At 41.1% G+C, this 15,251-nt stretch overlaps 1 protein-coding gene across 1 annotated transcript; it reads right to left on the bottom strand.

The window, feature by feature from the left end:
- Positions 1–956: 956 nt before the first annotated feature.
- ltn1 (listerin E3 ubiquitin protein ligase 1) lies at positions 957–14,946 on the bottom strand. Its single transcript, XM_031320168.2, has 32 exons — positions 14,753–14,946; positions 14,316–14,522; positions 14,020–14,118; positions 13,462–13,692; positions 13,318–13,370; positions 13,030–13,210; positions 12,348–12,521; positions 11,924–12,114; positions 11,457–11,604; positions 11,110–11,367; positions 10,653–10,949; positions 10,145–10,360; positions 9,954–9,995; positions 9,668–9,857; positions 8,926–9,165; positions 8,691–8,844; positions 8,446–8,596; positions 8,066–8,276; positions 7,731–7,875; positions 7,384–7,497; positions 7,153–7,280; positions 6,926–7,061; positions 6,653–6,797; positions 6,180–6,393; positions 5,746–5,983; positions 5,434–5,511; positions 5,076–5,262; positions 4,707–4,872; positions 4,401–4,621; positions 4,082–4,276; positions 3,685–3,852; positions 957–1,773 (listed from the first exon to the last, which is right to left on the bottom strand). Exons 1-32 carry the CDS (start codon positions 14,792–14,794, stop codon positions 1,711–1,713), a joined length of 5,283 nt encoding a protein of 1,760 aa, XP_031176028.1. The 5' UTR covers positions 14,795–14,946; the 3' UTR covers positions 957–1,710.
- Between the last annotated feature and the right edge of the window lie 305 nt (positions 14,947–15,251).

Raw genomic sequence — 15,251 nt, 5'->3', positions numbered from 1 at the left:
CAGGCTGAGGCTAATTACAGTCTTTTCTTGGAAACTAGCACAGGTTAATTTACAGTTATGGTTATATGGAATTGCCATATAACTGTAATTGGAGGCTCAGGTTAACATAACAGTTTATGGAAGCACTTCGGCTTCATTACAGTTGACTTTGAATAAAGTTATGTAAGATAAAGTGAAAGCATATCATAAATGTCACATTTCTTGACCTATATACCATTATATAGCCACATCATTTATAGCAGAGAGGGAGATCTGGTCCCAGTTGGAATCAAATCTTTAACCCAGTCCCAAAAGGTTTATCCTTTAAACTGTGTATTTCTTGTTCTTTTATGATCATTAAATCTTTAATACTTAAACTTAAACCCTGGAAACGGCAACATCCTAGATAATGATCATTAACATCATTAACTTATAAAAGAGGCTAGCTTTGGCAAAGGGATTTAATGGATCATGAACATAACAATACACCTGGGGCCAGATATATAAAACATTGTGGATTCAAGAGTAAAAGTCTGTGTATGCACAATGTAAAAATATGCATGAGCAGTCTTTGTGCCAGATTTATATATCCCTCCCTGCATATGCATTGTTCTTGATTATAAAACCCTGAAAATGTACACATTGTACTTCGTTCTGTTCTCGTCTACTGACTGTAACATTCTGTAAGGTTGCCAGATCAGCCTTTAGTGCTGTTATACAAATCTATTACAAACTAGTATGTATGTAATGAGTCATAAGAGACTATTGATGGTAATGAACACATCTATACAGCTTTGACATTACTCAGAACTCAAATATGTGTACGCGGTGTAAACCATGCATGGAGGTTCAAGTACACATTCCAATGACAAATTATTATTTCAGGATATGTGTGGAATGTGGCTTACACTTTTTTCTGTGTGCATGTTTTGTTTGACCCTCTAAGTGCTGAATCAAAGACAAATTGCATCCTTTAATAATATCCAGTTGTATTTTATTTATTTTCCAGCATCATTTACAGCTGTATGCAGGCACAGGGGAAAACATTAATATTGGAGAGCATTGGAATTTTAAAACTAAAAATCTCCCCTAAAGAAGTTCCCTTTCCTGCTTTTCATCTCACCTCACCATGTCATAATGGTATAAGGCATGTCACTAATCAGACATAATCTCTTTACAATCCTAAATATTAGGAAATATTTGTGAAACCTGTCCTGGGAATTGCAATATTTAGATCACCTTTTTTTAAGATTGTAAAATTACTTATTTTGACAGGTGCTTATATTCAACTAAAGCACCTGGGCAGCTTTGGTTTACCAACTTGATTCAGCCTCTTCTATACACCTGTACGTTTCAAACGATAAAAAAATTAGGTCCACAAAAAAGATTAAAACTCATTAACAGAAAAACAGCAGGGAGCTACTGATGCTGCACAGTAAAGTACTGGTATAAACAAACTGTTGACAGCTTAACAACCTGCTCTGCTGAATATGGACATAAAGGTCACTGAAATATAATTATCAGTAGATTTTACTGTACTTTAGTTCAGACTTCCACTAGGCACATAAAACAAGATTTTCTGAACCAAATAGTGTCAGACATTTCAGTCAGAGAAAGCCTTGGAGAAAGAATTTCAACCCATACTGTGATCTAATAAATTAGACCTTAATAACCTACTTTATGAAATCACAACAGATATGTCAACCTTTAAGCCGTGGTCAACAGACTGTGTTAGAAGAAGGTTTCTCTGCACAGTGGACAGGTGGACTTGTTGCTGGATGTGAACCATTTGTACTGTAGAAAGATAAGAAAAGAAATAGATTAGTGTAAGACAACAAAAAAACTGTCAGGAAAAAAAGAAGAAAAAAAAAGTAGGTTCACTTCAAACTGTATGTTGTCTTGCAATTGTATATGGTATTTGTGAGATGAAGGTGTATGACATAATCAGTAGTAGTACCAGTAAGTACCAGTAAAAGGAAAAATCCTCATTGCTTATACAGACAAACTACAGTTTTTTGCCACTGCTATTGTTCTCTTCCTGTTATGTGTTGTTATACACTGCATATGTTATATGTGCTCAAAGTTTATTAATATGCATAGTTCTTTTAAACATCTGCAGAGAAGTAGGGCTGGGTATCGTTTGGGTTTTTTCCGATACCGGTGCTAAAACGATACTTTTAAAACGGTGCCGGTGCCTAAACGGTGCCTGAACCAATACGTTTAAAAAGATTTAAAAAAAAATATGTATATATTTAAAAAAGAAAAAAGGAGCACAAAACAACAGTCGCGACATTTAAGAACAGCTTGTTTATTGCTCAAAATTCAATTATTTATTAAAAATGTAATAACAATAACTTATTTCACCAGTAAATTGCTGGTAAACGACAAAAACAACCACTAGATGGAAAAAGGGTATTTTACAATAACTTTGAATGCACTACGAGGCTGGCGAGGAGAGTTTCAAGTGAACGCACCATCTGTGTTGTTTTACCGACAACGGCAGCTGCGGACTGTTACGTCTCGGTGTTGGAATCCTCTACGGTGAAATACAGTCACACCGTTTAACGTCAGCTGTCAGCATTTTAACCGTGTTTAATCCAGCTGCTAGCTAACGGTAGGCTAACATTACCTGTTGCCAAGTGTATTATATTAACTAGCGTCACATGCAGCGATGCTTCTGGTGCCTCTAACGTCCGTTTCGGAGCATCAGAGGGCAGTGCAGGCATTTCAGTAGCACCGAAATGAGGCACCGAAATCCGCGTTACTATTCGGTCTGGTAGATACCAGTTGTTAAGACACCGGTGCCATATAAGCACCGGGTTTTGGTACCCAACCCTACAGAGAAGTAGGGCTGAACGATTTTTGAAAATAATCTAATTGCGATTTTTTTCCCAAATATTGCGATTGCGATTCGATATCCGATTATTTTTTTAAGCTCTTTGTCTTCTGTATTATTCAACAAAGAATAATATAATAATTTATAGTATGAACACACAACTACACACTAAACAGTTAAATAAGTAAAAATATAGTATATATCTACACACACACACACACACACACACAAGTGTATTTTTTTTACAGTGCACAGAGAGGAGCTGCCTCAAGCCCCTCCCCCTCGTGAAGTGCTGCCGTGTGCACTTGTTCAGAGAGGCTATCGTTGCGTTAGCTAGTTGCTGGTGTTCTTGCCGTGGGATTAACTGTACTAATAAAACTGTTGAAACACCGCGGCCACGCTGCTGTGAAAGCTCCCCGAACGTCATTAATCAGTCTGGTTGTTACCCCTCTCAGTGGCAGATCCTCCACTCATATCTTTATAACGGAGCTAACCGCTAATCAGAGCTAATCGTTGCCAACCGAGCCTTGAGTTCTGTGTGCCTGTATCCATTAACTGCATGTATGGACTCAAGCCCGAATAAAACCCTTCATTTTATTAAAATGGCTGTAAAAGTTTTAAACTACATCTCAGAGTTGTTTGAATGACAGAAATCAGCTCAAGGTACAGCGTAGCGTTAGCGTGCTAGTTGATGCTTTCGCTGCGGAGTGCAGACTGATTTGCTCTCGCGAGTCATGTGACCAAATCGCGTTTTGACATATCGCGATATTATCGCAAACGCAATTAATCGTTCAGCCCTACAGAGAAGGCACTCACAATCCTAACAGCCCACCACTGGATGTAATATGATATTGACGCATATTTCTTACCAAACACGCTGAGTGGAATTTCTTTTTGCAGGTGCGGCAACCCTTCTTAGGCAGGGAGTAGTTGGAACCATGGATAACAGAGAAGCAGATCATACAATCCTCTATTCCCTCAAAACGCTTATCCACGTTGTTCTTCCATAGAGCCAGGCCCTCCATTATGCTGCCATTCTGAACAAACAAACACGCATTTACATTTTTCTGAATTATCTCATCCTCTTTTTTTTTTTTTTTGCTGATCCCGACAGAGAAAGTATCTTCACAGCCCCCTTGGCCTGTATTGCTCAAGAAAACTTTACTGGTAGAGATATAATCTGGCTTCAGGTTGAAGATCAGACATTAGTAAAATGTATTTATAAGAGCTTACTACATTTATATCCATTATTGTTTGTGTTTCTACCTGATGTGTGAGGTAGGTGCTCAGTTGCAGCATCCAGTTCCTCCATTGCTGTACGGCAACTCCCACTCGCCTCCCACTCTCTACAGTGATAGAGCCTAGAGGGTAGTTCTGTGGTAGCTGAATCACCAACTCAATGAAGATGTCATCCACAGAATAGGTAGCAATCACCTCCCGCGCTGCTGAGCGGGCCTTCACCTGGGGCAATGAGATAAATATATACACTGTTTGCCTTTGCCATTGGGGGTCTTTTGGTCTTAGTAAGTAACCTAAAACTAGTAAAAGTTGTAATTGTAGATACATAGAGAGCAATGTAACTTACAGTCATGCTGTCAAATATTTGAGTGCTTGAGTGGACAGATGAGATCTCCTGGGCTGAGAGAACGGGGCTGACATATTTAATAGTAAACTTCTCCACAGCTGCGCTCACTCTCTTCTCCTGGCCGTTCCACCATAGCCGCACCATGGCAGGCAGGTCCTGAACTGTGCTGTAGTATACACTGCAAGCCAGATGAGGGAGCTCCCACTCAACATTCTTGCTGTCTGTTGGCAACAAACACAGGAGGGGAAATCTAAGCTTGTTTAAATTGCCATGTACAGAAGTTGTGTGTATGTGTGTGCTACTTACTGTCAACAACCAGAGACTGGCTCTCTGTAAAGAAGGTTTTGGCCTCTTTTGTCTCTGGCCCCTGGCCAGGATAGATGGGGTTCTCAGGCATCAGTTTGAAAAGGTCAAGGAGGAGCTTGTTAAGGGAGCAGCTTCTCTTAAGATACTGGGCATAATGGGCTCGCAGCTAGAAAAAAAATCAGATGAGCATGCAATACTGTGTCAATTCTACAAAGCACTTTCTCCATGGATTATAAATCTGTTTGCGTGTATACACTTCCATACACTAAAAAGTCAAAACCAGTTAAAATATAAATAAATAAATAATTAAAAAAAAGCCCAACATATTGGAATACATATCTGATAATATGAGGATTTATCATGACTCACATGGGAGGGTGAGGATTTGAAAAAGGTGAGGAGAAGCTTCCAGGCCAGCAAGTACCCCAGGATGCAGGAGTACTCCACACTGAGAGGCTGGACCACTGCAAACTCTCCTACTTGAACCCCTGCCAGAATACTATCACACAGTTCCTCACAGGTCGACAGGATGGCCATCAGAGATGCGGGAGGAGAACTGAACACAGAAATGAAGCAGAACTGTAAGAATAATGTAAAAATATAACATATTATTTCCAAAATATTTTTTTGTCCAGTACTGAAGGAACTCAAATGACAATACCTAGGATCCAGTTACTATCACTTATGTGTGAAACCCACAGTAATATGATTTTCTCCATTTACTTACAGACATGGCTCATCTCTATCATCATCAGACTTGTTGGTGTCTCCTTCCCCATCGCACTCGGGCAGCTGAGGCATGACCCTTGTATTGACAATAAGCAACTGTGTTAATTTTTCTTTTATATATCGTGGTAAGCATGAGGTGATCATTCCCAACCTGCTGTGGGGCCCTAAATATCACAGCATAGGTGTAACACTTTGTTCATCAGACAGTCCTAAGGTAGTTTTTAGCAGAAATGTTTTTTTTTTTCTGTTAATTTAAGGAAAAGTTACCAACGTTTGAGCACTGATACACACTCTCAAACAAAATCCTTACTTTTCTAACAAGTGATAGACAGTGATCTGCAGAGGCCTGGCCTTAAACAGCAGCAGAGGACAGAAAGTGTTGAGGAGCGTCTGGAGGGGCTCTGGCAGGTTTGTCTTCTGGTCTGCTATGAACCGTGGTGGCAGGGAGTTCTGTTTTAGCAGTTGCACAGGCATATATGTCAGAGCTACGCCAACTGACTGCAGTACCGCCAATGGGAAAACAGGGTCATCCGGTTCAGTGAAGGTATCTGCATTTAGACAACAGACAGAAATGTGCCTGCTTGTATTATTGCAATGACATACATACATGTCCTTTATTTAAGAACTACCATATTACCTAGGATTATGCTAAATGAAAAGCAACTACAAGAAACCTACATTTTCAAACTAGGCTCATTTCCCAAAGACAAAAGTCATCTCCTCAAATATAAACCACACACACACCTGTGATATTGATAGGCAGAGGAAACAGCAGGTTGTAGATTCCTTCTACAAAGAAGTCTTTCCATTCATCGATCAGTTCGGACGGCAGCTTCTCTAGGACATCGGGCGAAGATGACGTGAAGAACTGGTTCAGCTTCACTATCAATGCAGCGTTCTCACACATGAACAGCTGCACCCATGGGTTCCACAGACTGCTCACATTCTCGCTGGCAGTCTGAAATTGGAAGCAAGCAAATTAAGTCAAAGATAGCGAGGGGCCGCATATTAAAGCCATGAATAACAAACAAAACATATTCATTTTTTAGTTAAAAACAACCGAGTAGCATAGTGAGTATTCTAACAAATTCAATACCTGAGGTCAAGAGTTCACCCCATGACAGGAAGCATCCAGCCTGCAGCACTACTCTGTAGCTGACAATGGTCTCTGGCCTTAAAGTCACAAAACAATACAATATGTATGATCTTTGGCTCACCTCCAACCAGGCTAACATAGAGCAGAGCAAGAAGTCCCACTGGCTGCTCCCGAGAACTGTCGGAAAATGAGTCACCAGCCAGGACAAGAAACGCATCATCTCCACAGCAATGTTCAACTGTTCTGCAGTTGCTTTAGACAGGTCACTGAAATACCAAGATGTGACAAATGTAGATATATCAGTAGAAAACATCTAAACTTGGACAGTGTTTCAAGAGATATTATAAATAAAAACAGTGTGTAAATGTTTGTGTGGTGTATGTGTTTATGTTACCTGCTAAAGAGAAACCAGTCCTCCTTGCTGTTCCTCCACTCCATCACTGTGGCCACGATAGCCTGCACAACCTCCTCCTCTACTTGTGTGTTGGCTTTTAGACAGCACAGCAGCACCGCCAGACACCCATACACATCTGTGACACACAGCCCACAATTATTATCTGCTTGGTTCAAGTCCAAAATGTCCACGTATGCATATGTGTGTGTTTATGTGTGTATTCTCACCGTCATTCTCTTGCCAGTTGATTATTCCAGCAGTTGCCAGAGCAACGAGAGTCTCTCTGTCTTTTTGGGTCATGGTGGGGCAGAGCACCTGGAGCGTGCTCAGTTTGCTTTGAGACACTGGGAACAAACTGACCAAACACAGATAATTTTCAATATACAACAGTGGTGGTGAGAGTGGTCATATAACAGATTTGAGTGTGAAATTAAAAGCATTTAAAAGAAATGATTAACCTGTCTGAACTGCCGTAAAGCTCCCTCAGGGTTGCACTGTGAGTGTCTGCCAAGTTGTTGGTGTGGATGTAGTTCTCTAGAGTCAGAGACCATAGACCTCCATCTTCCACGGACCTACATTGTAACAATACAACACACATATATTCAGTGGATATAGTTTCAAATAACTGCCTGGGAAAATAAACATATCCATATAAATCAGTGATTCTTCCGAAGCTGATAAATGTATTAAATATATAGTTTTTCTTTGTAATCAGCTATTTTTATTGATTGCATGAACATGTGTGAGGCTCCATAAAAGCTCTGTTTATGTAGAAAATCATGTGTTAATCTTGTGTGTAGCTCACCTTGAGTAAAGTGTCCCCAGCAGATCTTTCATTTGAACCTGGCTCTGGAGTCCTTCTAACAGCCCCGAGTCAGTCAGCAGACTGAGATAGGCAGGGATGTACTCTACCTCCCTACACCACTGCAGTGCATACAACAGTTCTGAAACTGCCAAAGAAAAGCATACATATACAAACATATTAAACAGCATCATAGATTGACATGGACATAAAAAACACATATTACAGAAACTTTGTGCGTGCGTGCGTGCGTGCGTGCTTGCGTGCGTGCGTGCGTGCGTGCGTTCGTTTTGAATCTCAAATTAAAACACTATGTGCTAGAAGGAAAGTGTGTGTACCTGTGTGGTTAAGGTTTGGCAAGAGTGAAGGACATTCTGCGTCCTGTTTGTCATGAGGTATGAATGCAGCAGTCCGGGCCACCCTCCCCAACAGGGCACAGGCACATAGGTGGGCTGGCGGCCTAGTTGACACCCTAAACTTCCAGGTGTCCATGGAGGGTTTTTCGCAAACTCCTCGGTGACGGCTAGACAGTAAGGGGGTTTTGATCCACTGCGGAAGACAGAAAAAAAGGGAACAACAACGCATGAATGGCAAGTGTTTTGTGTGGAGAATCTAATTAAAACAGGATCCTTCCAAAGCAAAATGTTTGTAACCATTGTATGGTAGTGCCTGAATAAGTTGTTTTCCTTAAGTAAGGATGATGGATTGGCTGGCTCACCTGAGGAGGTAAAGCTTGTCTGAGTCTTGTCCATTCTGTCTGGCTGGGCGTCACGTGTGTAAAGAACTGGATGAGGAGGGGGGAATCTTGATCGCAGACAGAGATGATTGTCTCCACTAAGTTCTGTACAGCCAAAATAAGAAGCTGCAAACTAGAACACAACACCAAGAAGAGTTAGCAAGAACTACAAAAAAGCCCTGGGATAGAATCTTTTTTTTTTTCTTTTACAGAAGGAGTTAAGTTACCTTTTAATATCCAGAGAGACGGTGAGTAGTTGGTTTGTCACCCAAAGGGCTGCACTGTGCAGGAAACCATCTTCCTTGACCTCATATTCAGAGTGTTGGACCAATGACTGGACCCCAACCACACACACTTTCCTCAGCTTATCTAAAAGTGAGTCTTTGAAAGCAATATCAACAACAATTAGTCAATTAGCTTCCCTGAAAAGTATATATGTTTGTGCACTATGCAAGTGCCTACCAGACAGGTGAGTGTGTGTTTGATCTTGGGCAGTGAGCTGGAAGACCGTGAGCAAGAGTTCCTCGGCAGAGAGAAGTAGAAGACAGTCTTGTACAGAAGAGAAGAATGTGGAGGCCACATCACAGATGAAGCAGATGAGTGGCTCCATGTTGCCTGCATCTGACAGACTCTTGGTCTCAGACAGAGTGGCATGGAGCCTCTCTAAGATCTTCTCCATGTACACCTCCCCTATCAGAGACTCTGGGCAAGTGAAAACAGATCAAAAAGATGATTATATACAGGGTTCATAAGCATTTTAACCAATACTTTTCCATGACTTTTTGGCAAATTTCTATGACTATGTATTCCTGAAAATGTCATTAATTGACACTATGACATTATACAATAAGAATAAAAATCTGTGTTAAAGTTTACCCTCAGAGGTTTAACAATAAAATGAATTACAATTTATGTGGTTCATAGTGGGAGTCGTAATATCGTGCCCCGAATAGAACGGTGAGGTTAGGACGACTTCAAATACATTTATTAATCACATATTATTATACTGTGTTAAAAAAAAAATTCCATGACTTTTCCAAAACTTTCTGGGTCTTTTTATGTTTCCAAAACCTTTCCATTTTTCAAATTCCATAACTTTTTTTTTTTCAAAATGTATGAACCCAGTATATAGTTTGGTGAATGATGGGAAAATCCACTCTAAAAAAAACCACTTGCTGATTTGCTGCTGTTTGTCCGTGTTTACCGTTGTTGTGGTGCTGAGAGAGGACCAGGCTGATAAGTGTCCAACTGTGGTTGCTGGTAGAAGAGGTAGAGCTGGGTGAGCTGTATCCCACTTTGCACAGCTCTTCAGTCAATCCCAGGAGTTGCTCGCCCAGAACTGAACCTTTCAGCCAGTCACGACAGCTCTTAAGAGTCTCAGGATCTGTACATACCTGACAGATAGTAGACAGACGGACAGTAGCACAGATGTTTATAACAATGTACATTTTAATAACACACTTTGATCTGTGTAAAAAGAAGACACATACCCTCTGTATAATTTGCAGGATAATTCCCCACTGTAAATCCATCTAGAAACCAGAGGGAAGAGCATAAATGTCAGCAAAGAAACTACAGCACCATTAGAGTGTAATCTACGACACAAGAGGGATCATCACGCTGCACATGAAAGATCTGAATCAACGTCAGGTCATATGTAATGACATGTGCATCTTGTTACCGTGGTAATGTGGTTGAGGATGCGGGTGGTCTCTTGCTGGCTGCAGCCGTAGAGTGAGCTGAAGACCATCTCCACCAGGTGTTCAGTGTCTCTGCGCCCTTTCTCAGCCAGCCACACCACCACCCGCTCCAGCAGGAACTGCATTGCTGGATTCTTCATAGTCACCTCGTCCCTCTGCTCACTGTCCATTTTTTTGTCATCCAATTCCACCAATGTCTAAGACGAGCACAGTTTGGGGGGAAAAGTCAATTGCATCATGGAATTGTTAGAAAAAATACTTTCCATATTTAATCCTACGGGCCATACTAGTGTTTATGCATGTTCAAGCCCATTAATTAAAAAATGAAAAAAAATTTAACATTACTGCCGAAGATTTTTCAAGAGTGTGCCACAATTTTTTTATACTGAATTAATCCATTTCAATTGTACATATTTTTCACAGACTTGGCCATTACAAACGACTGACATTGAAATACACTCTTATCTTTAATCGTCAAATATGACTTACACTGAAGACCCTGGGTGTGTGGAAAGACTGCAGGAGAAGAGAGAGGAAAACAAGATGTCTCTCCGAGTTTTTCTCTGTCACATGCACCAGGCACAGTTGTGCCAGCTGACACACTACATCCTCAAAATGCTGGGTGCGTAGGGAACCAAATGCCTTCTCGTTCACCAGCTCCGACACTGTCTGAACAGGCTTCTCAAGTCCAGTTTTGTCATTGTCCTCTGGCTCAGAGAAACAGATCTTGACAGATTTCTTCTTCTGGATGAGCTTTCCTTTTACTCTCTCAGGGTAGCGCATTACCTGAAGACGTAAGAGTAAGTGAGAATAGATTTATTTACTGTGGCATGGTGTTTTCTGTTACACTTTGGCTACTTCTAAAGACATGAATGGCTCTGACAGCCATATTGATCTGCTGTATCCTTGTATGTCTAAACCAGAGATTCCCTAAAACCAAACTCACCTGCAGCAAGGTGGCTACCCCCTCCAAAGCTTGTGGATCTGCATCCTCATTGTCGGCATAACGCACAAATAAAAGACCAAGCCCCTCCCAGAAGTCTGCCAGAAGTTCTTGAAAGACACTGCTGCTGCCATTAGCTTCATCTTCACTATGTAGGCCTGCCCTTCTTTCCCAGGATACAAGCATTTCAGTGACCAGAAGGAAAAGAGGACCATTTTGAAGGGAGGGATTGCCAAGAGCCTTTTCTAGTAGTGGCAGGAGCTACAAAAACAAACAAACAATGTAAGACAGATAGAGACTTAAGTAGATCTGACATGATGGGAAAAGTATGTGCAACTGTGTGATCCCACCTGCTGTGAAATAAGCATGGTTCGTATTTTTTTCTGTTCCTCCTCTTCTTCTGTATTGTGCAGTATGCAGTACCTCAAGCACTCAACAACAGAAGTCACTATAACTGCACTTTCCGATGGGCTTGTTGCTGCACGCTCACTAGACAGACTAAGACAAACACACAGACACAAAAGGTTATAGAGTGTGATACAGGAATTATGGTTTATAACTTATATGAAGTGCAAGTGTATTGTTATCAATATATCTCAAGATATAAAAAGTCTACAAAAGTGTTTTTGAAAAAAATTCTAATTATTAATTTTCTTAGATCATAATTATAATTTGCATAGAAATAGTGATTTGACAGACAGAGTTTTCTAAAATGACAACACAATATGAGCATATTGTCACAATAAGGTTAACCTTAATATTCGGTAAATAATAACAATATTCAATTATCACCCAGGCCAAGCGTACAACAAATTACCCTTGTATGAACGAAGAGAAGAAGGTGGTGTAGAAGTCCAAGGTTGGCTCAGTGACCTGTTGGGGCAGTTTGCTGATGAGCGGCATTAGATTAGGATGGAGTGCTTTAGCCATGCCTTTGCCACCCTCTTTTAGTAGAACCCAAAGTTTAGGTAAGAAGCCCTTCTTGGCATTCACATGTGTCCAGCAATCCTGAAATAGGAGCAGGAAAATCTAAGATTAGATGCCACTCAAATATAAATCTCCTTCGGTATCACACATATTTGTGACTCTAGTAATACTGGTTAATACAACTCCTCCTTGCACTACCTATCAAGTCTACTGTAATAATAACATAGAGGGTAAACAACATTACAGAAGACCTGACAATATAATGGCAGTAGCATTACAGTACAGGTGAGGTCACCCTTTAAACTCAAGCTTACATGGATTGTAGACACGACGTGAAGAACAGCCTCCCACACAGGAGGCAGCACTACAGGATCTGTGTCGTCAATGCTGAGGAGAACAGTGGCGCAGAGTCGTGGCGCTTCAGCCTGGACCAGTCCTGGAGTGAACTCACACAGGGCACACACCATCTCGAAAAATGCCCCTCGCACCTGTGGAGCAACACAAAGTAGTAATCATTCTTCACAACCAACTTATTATTGCACGTATATTAGGTGGCATTTGGCAGCACAAACAGATATAATTTAACTTCTCACACAGTCATTTTATGGTTAACAAAATATAAACTACAAAGAATTAGTTTTTGCAGGATAACACATTTTTACATAATCTGTGTGTGCAAACTAGCAGGACATTTTCTCCTTAACATGTTGCCTTTACATGTAAATGTAACCACAGTAACAAGAGCACCTGAGATAAATTCCATGAAACCAAAGATAAATTGGATAGTCAAAAAGTCACTCAGGGCATTTGGAATTATAGGGAACCTGATGGCTTATGCCATATACATAGATATTGGGGTATCACATATTATCCCTCACAACCTTTGCAAAAAACAACCTTTAATTCAAAGTGGAAGAGACCTTATTTTAGTTGAATGAAACTACATTATGCATATACCAGGTGAACTAGTTTATGAGTCCTATTCAATGCCAGTACCTGTGGTGACTTGTGTTTGCTGTACTTCCAGAACTTCCCAGAGTTAAGAAGATGTGCTAGTCTTTCCTCCATGGCCGTCCTGTCACTCTGGAGCAGCAGGGAGAGCAGTCTCTTCACCCCCAACAGAGAACTGGTCAGCATGCGTACATATTTGCCTTCTCTCTCGTCCTCGGTTACACTTCTAGAGAACAGGGGAAACCAGAGCATCAGCAAAGACTATGACGGACTGTACTATTGTTATGCCGACACAGTGAGAGAAATGGACACAAGTTAATGAGCTAAACTTACTGTGGATCGCTCAGTGTGTCTGCCGTTTCCTTTAACAAAATATCTTGAAGTACCTGCAATATATGAATAATAACAATTTAATGTTAAATTTAGTTCAGTAGATTACAAACCCCTTGTCTGCAAAAAGCCACCACTACTACTCACGTTAAGGATCTCATCCTTGCAGAAGCTGAGCGCCTCAGGCTGTTTGGTGGGTGAGAAAGCAGCCTGGAAGGCCTGGCACGCAGCAGAGGCTGCAGGTGTGTAAGTGTCACACTGGGACAGAATCCAGTGGCCCATCAAGCTCTTCAGAAAGGGGGCCAAGCTGCGACGTACTTTCAGCACCAGCTGCTCAAGGGCCTGCTGGGTGGCCTCCCTGATCCGGCGATCATGGTCCTGATAGATAATATAATGATCATAACATAATGATGAATACAAAATTATCCTAATGTAGACACACCTCAAACACTTGCACAAATTAAAGTCCCATTGAAATGTCATCCTTAATTTTTGCGTGGTTTCCAGGCAACCTGTTGTTCTGAGATATTCCCCATTATTTGAAATGGGATACTATACTTCATTTTCTAGGCAGGATGGGACCATATGGATGGGACTGATCAAAATGTATGATGGTAGTTGGAGTGTTTATTTACATGTTTAAGATGCACTGTGACATTGATACAAAAAGGCATTTCATGAATGTGTGGTGAATGACCAGCTCACCACTGATATCTTGCAGTAAATTCTTGGCCAGTATGGCAGGACTCCTTTAACCTCTTCAGAATCCCGTTCCTGACACATGGACCCAAAGTCCTGAACAGCCTGAGAAGAGTACACATCTTCAAGACACTTGGACCAAAAAACAGCTTGGGGTGACTTCAACATACCCAGAAAAAGATTGCTTTTCACGTACACTGTATTTTCAATGGTAGCTTGCAGCATATGTACATAGTAGTTGTGTGTTACATGTGGTTGACTCCACATAGAAGACCATCAAGTAAGTTTAAGTTTAAACTCACTTTCAGTCTGGTAACAGCATCCCTCTTCGAGAGTTTCCTGAGCACCAGTCGGAAGTCAGCATCTACCAGGTTGTCTATCTCCTCCGCGCCGTGGACTGCGGGGACATAACTCAGCTCCGAAGTGACCGTTGTGTCGAAGCCCACAAACCCCGGGATGATACCACCCTCCCGGGTCAGTACTTCAGCAGCTCGGCCGCTACTGGACGGCTAGAATCGAGAGAGAAACGTGTGGTTATAAAAAAAAAAAAAATCTCATAAAGGTAGAAACGTTAAGGTTATGAAAAAGTTGTGACAACACAGCCACACGTAGCCTTAACTAACGTTAGCTATTAACGTGAAGTTGACATTAGCTTGTGCTCGTGTTTGTTGCTAGCAATCTTAACGTTACTTCAACACAGTAACGTTAGCTACCTTAACGTACAAACATTGGTACTTACCCGAACATTTCCTTTAGTTCGCTGTTTATTCTTACCCCCCATGGATAACGTTACGCATTAATCTTAAAAGTATCAGTTACTTCTTGTGTTCGGTGATACAGAGCGAAAGCCACTGATCGTGGTTATATGATGGAACTGAAGACTTCCTGTCTATATCTTTCAAAATAAAGCGTCATCCTCACGACCATGTCTACTATGGTCTATCCATAGACCATGGTCTGTACCATTGTCGGTACACGATCCGTTCTGCCTGCACATGCGCAAAATGTTAGCGCATGCGCGGTTGTACGAGAATTTACGACACTGCACGATCTGTTCCACGCTTCCGGTCGACAGCCAAGCTAACGTTAGTTTAGCTAACAGCTAATTCGGCTAACTGCTAGCTGAGACAGCATGTAATAACTTTAAAAGACCCTCAAAATAAAACTTGAAAATAAACGTTGACATATATAACAAACACCTAACATATATAACAGCTGTTACGTCAGTTCTACTTTAC

This window comes from Sander lucioperca, chromosome 13 (genome assembly GCF_008315115.2).
Source record: "Sander lucioperca isolate FBNREF2018 chromosome 13, SLUC_FBN_1.2, whole genome shotgun sequence".
NCBI classification, from domain to species: domain Eukaryota; kingdom Metazoa; phylum Chordata; class Actinopteri; order Perciformes; family Percidae; genus Sander; species Sander lucioperca.
This window is presented reverse-complemented; position numbering and strand designations above follow the sequence as displayed.

What these genes read in the sequence shown, in the direction of transcription:
- ltn1 (XM_031320168.2), bottom strand. Translation starts at nt 14,794, where the DNA reads ATGGGGGGTAAGAATAAACAGCGAACTAAAGGAAATGTTCGG. An exon ending in TCCTCAACCACATTACCACG is followed by an intron (nt 9,996 to 10,144) that starts GTAACAAGATGC and finishes TCTGGTTTCTAG; the next exon opens with ATGGATTTACAGTGGGGAAT. An exon ending in GTCTATCACTTGTTAGAAAA is followed by an intron (nt 5,512 to 5,745) that starts GTAAGGATTTTG and finishes TGTCAATACAAG; the next exon opens with GGTCATGCCTCAGCTGCCCG.